General features: G+C 41.4%; 1 protein-coding gene across 1 annotated transcript in view; it reads left to right on the top strand.

Moving 5' to 3' along the window:
* LOC119839221 (intersectin-1-like) overlaps positions 1-6,815 on the top strand; it is a 29,258-nt gene that overhangs the window by 19,664 nt on the left and 2,779 nt on the right. Inside the window, exons 19-26 of the mRNA XM_038365440.1 lie at positions 397-518; positions 1,401-1,505; positions 2,180-2,242; positions 2,905-3,037; positions 3,605-3,764; positions 5,178-5,341; positions 6,193-6,328; positions 6,601-6,690. Coding sequence (XP_038221368.1) covers positions 397-518; positions 1,401-1,505; positions 2,180-2,242; positions 2,905-3,037; positions 3,605-3,764; positions 5,178-5,341; positions 6,193-6,328; positions 6,601-6,690 — 973 coding nt within the window. The remainder of the gene's footprint in view (positions 1-396; positions 519-1,400; positions 1,506-2,179; positions 2,243-2,904; positions 3,038-3,604; positions 3,765-5,177; positions 5,342-6,192; positions 6,329-6,600; positions 6,691-6,815) is intronic.

Genomic DNA, 6,815 nt, shown 5'->3' with positions numbered 1-6,815 from the left:
CTACCGAGAAAAAGACGTTGTCACGTAAAATCTTCGCCCGTAAAACCGACTTTACAGGCAACCATTTTTTTTTGTTGTTTTACTAGCTAGCTTGCCCGCAGCTTCGCGCGTCTGTAGCAATGTGTTTTTGAAATCTTAAATCACTCTATCTATTAAAATAAAACCCATCAAATCTACGCTAATATTATAAAGAGGAAGAATTTGTATTTTTGTTTGTTTGTTTGTTTGTAATGGTTAAACTCAAAAACTGCTGGACCGATTTTAAAAATTCTTTCACCATTAGAAAGCTGCAACTTCAATGTGTGTATATAGGCTATATATGTACCGCGGGCGAAGCCGGGGCGAATAGCTAGTATTAAAATAAAACCCATCAAAATCCCCTGTGCGGTTTTAAAGATCTAAGCATACACACATACTATGTATACACACATACTATGTAGTGATCCTCTTTCAGGTGTTCGAAGCGGAGGCCCCGAGGGGTGACGCGGAGCCCGGCTGGAAGTGGGGCTCCGCTAGAGGTGAAATTTGTTTGATTTTATATTATATTTATTTATCAATCGACTCATTTAATTTTTAGTTTTATAGCATTGAAATCTACTATATAAAAATAAGTCGGGTTTTCCTTCCTGACGCTATAACTCCAGAACGCACGAACCGATTTCCACGGTTTTGCATTCGTTGGAAAGGTCTCTCGGCCTCCGTGAGGTTTATAGCAAAGAAAATTCTGTAAAAATTTCATCAGAAAAGCGAGAAGACGAAGCCATCTGGTAGCGACACGGAGTTCGCCGGGTTTGCTAGTGCTTTATAAATAAGAAATTTTGAAAGAATAGAAAAAATTTGATCACGAGGCAGGATAATTAAAAAATTTAAATAAAAATTTCTAATCGACTCATTGTTTTTGTTTTTGACTTGTCACTTCAAAACTTACGAGTGGACGAACTGATTTTGATAATGTTTGATTAATAAGTAAAAAAGTGAAGTCCCGTGTCCCCCAGTGGGGTATGGGGCAGATGATGTACATCCGTTTCACTGATCGATTTTCTTAAGGGACAAGTAGGTGATCAGCCTTCTGTGTCCTGTCAGACCGAGACATTTTTTTTTTCTGTGCATCCCAACCGGGAATCGATCCCAGGACCCCTCGGTCACGCGTTAACCACTGTACCAAGGAGGCGGTCTGATTTTTGCGGTTTCATTAATAGCATTGAAAATTTTAAATGCTTTATGAATGAGATATTTTTGAAGAATAGAAAAAATTGAAAAAAACTAAATTTTTTTTTGTGTGATCACGAGTCGTGATTCGAACCTACGTCTTTCTTTTTCGGTTTTAAAAGATTTTGAATGGAAAATAGTTACTTACCACTTTACTGCTTTACTATTTCCGTTTATCTGTCCATTCCCAGGCCAAACCGGCTGGTTCCCGGAGTCGTACGTCGAAGACATGGCAACACCGGCCGCGATGTATTCGGAGACTCTGGAGCCGATCGAGACTAAAACTCAATTGGAGGGTATGTGAGATTTAATGGGTGGGGGGCATATCCCCCCCTCCCATCCATTCCATTCATAATGTCACTTTGTTTAAAATAGGGGACACTTTTGGGCTAATGCGTTGATGCCTGGTGGGGCTCTGAAGATCAGCGATCAGATGCCGAGTGGCTCTCCCCATTTAGGTCGCCACACAGATATGCGTAAATGTTTTAGTTTTAATTTTGTTTCTCATTTTTTTTTGTTGTATTTATTTTTATTGGTTTTATATTGTTTGCTGTTTTCTCTGTATTTTTAGTGTGGTGTGCGTAATAAATGTGTATATTATTATTAAAAAAAGAAAAAAAAAAAATTTTTTTTTTTTAATCACTCAACTCAAACTCACTTCAATTCAATCATAATCCATCACCATCATTGCTTAACATAGAGTTAATAACCCGTTTCCTTTTCCTTACCCTTCCCAGTCCATTCCTTCTTTCCATTCGTCAATCCTTTCCATATCCCTTTCCCTTTAAAAGTGGGGCAGCGCATACGCACAATAACCATTGTAGAAATAAAGTAGAAGAGATTCGATTACTGTGGCGGGGTCACGGGTGGCCGAGAGGCTAGGCGTTGCTACGGTTTGACAAAAAGACGCGGGTTCGAATCCCGTTGAGTGATCATTTTTTTTTTCTAATTAAAAAAAATGTATTTATAGGTATAGCGGAAGTGCCGGAACCGGAAATATCGAACGATTTGGGCGGAGCAATGCCGGTTGTTGGTGAGTTTATTGTAACCGACTTTAATAAAATGAGATCATCTTTCAACTCTTTCTCTGCTTGTCTTATTTCGAACGATATTAATTTTCACAATATTTTCTTTCATAGCCATAAGTGCGCTTTATAAGAGGTCTTATATACGGATATCTTAATATTTTCTCTATTTTATAATAAAATCTTCCGATGATTTCTGAATTCCACCGATCGGGCTGAAAATTGGCCGAAAAATGCCGATAGCCACTCTGAATTATGCATCCGCTAAGGAAGGATTTTGATAAATTCTACCCCCTATGGGATAAAAAAGGCGATGAAAGTTTGAACCATGAAAAATACTTTTAACCGCTAGGGCGAAGCTGCGGACAGCAGCTAGTTATTTGTATAGTGAGTTTAAAGTTTATTTATATATCTTCTGATACTAAGGAGCGGTGAAGGCGCCCTTTGTACATACATCATAAGAACTATTTTTGAGTGTTCTGCTTTCTTTTTCTTTCAAACAAATATTAAATAATTCAATCTCTGCTTATCTCTTCTTAGCCCGACTCTACTTAGTCGCCTATTTTTATCTTATCCGTTTACACATTTGAGTAGAAAGCACTTAAAAATCTCTAATCATCTCTCATTGTTAAATTTCTTTTCAAAATCCCGCTCTCGTCTCTCCCTCCAGAAGGCGGAGACTTCTACATAGCGGCGTACCCATACGCTTCGACCGAACCCGGTGACCTGACGTTCGAGGCGGGAGAGAGAATCGAGGTGATACGGAGAGATGGAGACTGGTGGACCGGCAGGATTGGCGTCCGGTGAGTGAGCGAGCGAGTGAGTGAGTGAGTGAGTGAATGAGTGAATGGAAAAACACTTGCCGAAAGCGCTGCGGTGACATTAAAATAAGTTAAAAGAAAAAATTTAAAAAAAGATCAAAAAGCAGTTAAATATAATTAATTACCAGCGGTTAATGAACGAATGAATGATTTACTCATTCGTACTACGTACGTACGTACGTACAAATAAAAAAAAACAAATGACAACATATATCAATGTTGAGCTACTCGTTCATATGATTTTAATCAAAACCACTCCAGGCTTCCGTATCTTCTGCTTCTCGCCGGCTTTTTTGCTTGTTTCCCTCATATATTGTGGTTTCAGTGGGTGTGTAGCTTTATATAGTATAATTCATCGTTTTGCATTTATAAATTATCCTATTCTAAACTGTCACACTCATATTAATGTGAAAGTCATTGTAAAAGAGACGTCACAGTTTTTTTTTGTGAACCGATTTTGATGATTCTTTTCTTATTTGATAGCTAGTTCGCACAATTTGAAGGCGGTTCAATTAATTATAATTGAAATAAATTATCACCAATACTCAGGACCGGTATATTCCCTTCGAATTACGTGACTAAAGACGCGACGACGGACGGAGAGGTCATGTCGGCGATCCCGGAGGCCCGGGAGCCCGAGCCGGAGCCCCAGCCGGAGCCGCAGCCACAGCCGGTGGCGGAGCCTCAACCGGAGCCTGCAGAGATACCGGTTAGCTTCTCTTTTTTTTTAAGACTCTCTTTCGTCCGCAGCTTTGCTCGCGCAATCAAAGAAAACAACAGTTTTTATGCGTTTTACATTTTAATATAGCGCCATCTAAAGTGAAGTCCCGTGTCCCCTACTGGGGTATGGGGCAGATGATATACATCTGTTTCACTGATCGATTTTCTTTACGGACATGTAGGTGATCAGCCTTCTGTGTCCTGCCAGACCGAGACATTTTTTTTTTTGTGCGTCCCCACCGGGAATCGAACCCAGGACACCTCGGTTCTAAGCTCACGCGTTAACCACTGTACCAAGAGGCGGTCGCCAAATATAGCGCCATCTAGTGGGATTTATAAGTTTCGGAGTGATTCAAATGGGTGTCATATCTTCCCGTGAATGAAATTGCAGCTTTATACTGAGAGATCCCTTTTGATAAGAGACGTTGCCCCACAGTATTTGTGTTATTTTTTAGATTGTAAGTTTTAATGTGTAATATTATGTTCTAGTTTTTAAATTTTTTAATTTTAATTATATGTTTTTTTTTTACATTTTTCAGTTTCTGTGTGGCTTTGTTATCAATAAATGTTTTTTTATTTTTTTTTTATTTATTAGTGAAAAGTAGCATGTAACACTCTCTAGCCCCTATTCTTCGGAGACAAAAATCGTACAATTGAATATTTTCCGTTGCGATGTAAAACAATAATACAATATAATAATAAATAAATACACGGACGCATTTGTAATATCGCTACTAAGGTTTGTTGGAGTCACTTGTCAATTAATTATTATCCAACAACATTTTGTGTGTGGGAGTGTCGAGCACGCTTCGGCACGAATTGTGCCAGCTCGTACCGGGGAAGTATCACACCCACACTGGAGACCGGCGTGAAATTGTAGCTTGCTGTTGTGTTTCGTACGGTGGCCCAATTCCTTACCCCTCCCAGTTCTTTCCTTTATTCCTCTCATCATCAAACTTTTCTCAATCCCTTCCCAATTTGAAGTCGGCAATCCATTTGTAGAGGCGTAAGGTATGCCTTTACGCCTCTCCAAATGTCCACGGACGGTGGGAGCGTTTACCATCAGGCGACCCGCCAGCCCCATTCCAAAAAAAACCAATGTTTGGGGAATCCTAGCTTCTCTTTCGACGTCGTCGCGCAAGACGTCATTGGCCGTGTGGCCCGAATTAAATGATTATTATCTAATATATAAAATTCTCGTGTCACAGTTTTCGTTGCCACACTCCTCGGAAACGGCTTGACCGATTTTGATGAAATTTTTTGTGCTCATCCGGTATTTATGAGAATCGGCCAACATCTATTTTTCATACCCCTAAATGATAAGAGTAAGGCAGAACAGCGTTTGCTGGGTGCAGCTAATTATTATTATAATAATTTACCGACCTCGCGGACGCCGGTGCAGCGGGAGGAGCAGAAGTCGTCGACGCCGATATCGTCGGAGGTGGCCAACCTGACGGAGAGCGTCCCGCGGCCCGCCTCCGCCGCGCGCCGCGACTCGGGCCGCGACTCCGCCGCGCGCCGCGGCAAGGAGGTCGCGCAGGCGCTCGCCAACTACACCGCCACCAGGTGCGCGCTGCCCCGTCCCACACTACACTACACTACAATGCACTACTTGGTACAACACTACACTACACTGCACTACAATGCACTACTTGGTACAACACTACACTACACTGCACTACAATGCACTACTTGGTACAACACTAAACTACAATGCACTACTTGGTACAACACTAAACTACAATGCACTACTTGGTACAACACTACACTACAATGAACTACTTGGTACAACACTACACTGCACTACATTGCACTACAATGCCCTACTTGGTACAACACTACACTACAATGCACTACTTGGTACAACACTACACTACAATGCACTACTTGGTACAACACTACACTACAATGAACTACTTGGTACGACACTACACTGCACTACATTGCACTACAATGCACTACTTGGTACAACACTACACTACAATGCACTAAGCGCACGTCATCTATACCGCTACCAGGTGACTCCGCACTACGCCATTGCGCTGCACTGCCCTACACTACACTTCACTATTGGATATAACGCGACAATACACTGCACTAGGCGCTACCCACCAGGCGAACGCACTGCACTAGATAATTAGATAATGCTGCGCGATATAATAATGTCTTAATAAATTTTCATTATTCAAACTTTCATCCCCTAGTTTTTTCCCCTTGGGGGTGAGAATTTATGAAAATCCTTACTACGTCATAACATCTATCTGCATGCCAAATTTCAGCCCGATCCGTCCAGTCGTTTGGGCCCTGCGTTGATAGATCACTATGTCAGTCGGGTCACCTTTGAGTTATATATATTTAGATTTTTTGACATTACATATTATGAATGTGATATTCTAATATTTTCTTGTAAATTTCAGCGCCGAACAGCTGTCCCTGATGAAGGGCCAGCTGCTGATCGTCCGCAAGAAGGCCGACAGCGGCTGGTGGGAGGGCGAGCTGCAGGCCAAGGGCCGCAACCGCCAGAGCGGATGGTTCCCCGCCAGCTATGTCAAGGTCACACGGACGCACGGACATACACACAGACACGCCGACTATCACACAGACACACAGACATTCCGGCACGGACAAACAGATAAAAAAACAGACACACATACAATAATGATAAAATTTATATCTTATCAAGTTAAAAAACATGTTTAATTAGCCACACACACCACACATATAAACTTATACACCAACTCACACCACAAAATCTTGCAAAATATGAAAAGAATTATGTCAATAAAAAAAAATCATGAATTAAACCCGTCATTTGTAATTCCCAGGTGCTGCAGTCGTCCGGGCGCACGTCGGGTAGGACCACGCCCGTTTCGTCCAAAATGGACGCGCTGCCCGCCGAAACCGTCATCGATAAGGTACATACAGGCATACATACATACATACATACATACATACATACATAAACTACTGTCTCGTAGCGACCTTAGACATAAAAAATGCTTTCAATTCGGCAAGGTGGGATATAATAATGAAAGCCCTT

This window comes from Zerene cesonia, unplaced genomic scaffold (genome assembly GCF_012273895.1).
Source record: "Zerene cesonia ecotype Mississippi unplaced genomic scaffold, Zerene_cesonia_1.1 Zces_u010, whole genome shotgun sequence".
NCBI classification, from domain to species: domain Eukaryota; kingdom Metazoa; phylum Arthropoda; class Insecta; order Lepidoptera; family Pieridae; genus Zerene; species Zerene cesonia.
This window is presented reverse-complemented; position numbering and strand designations above follow the sequence as displayed.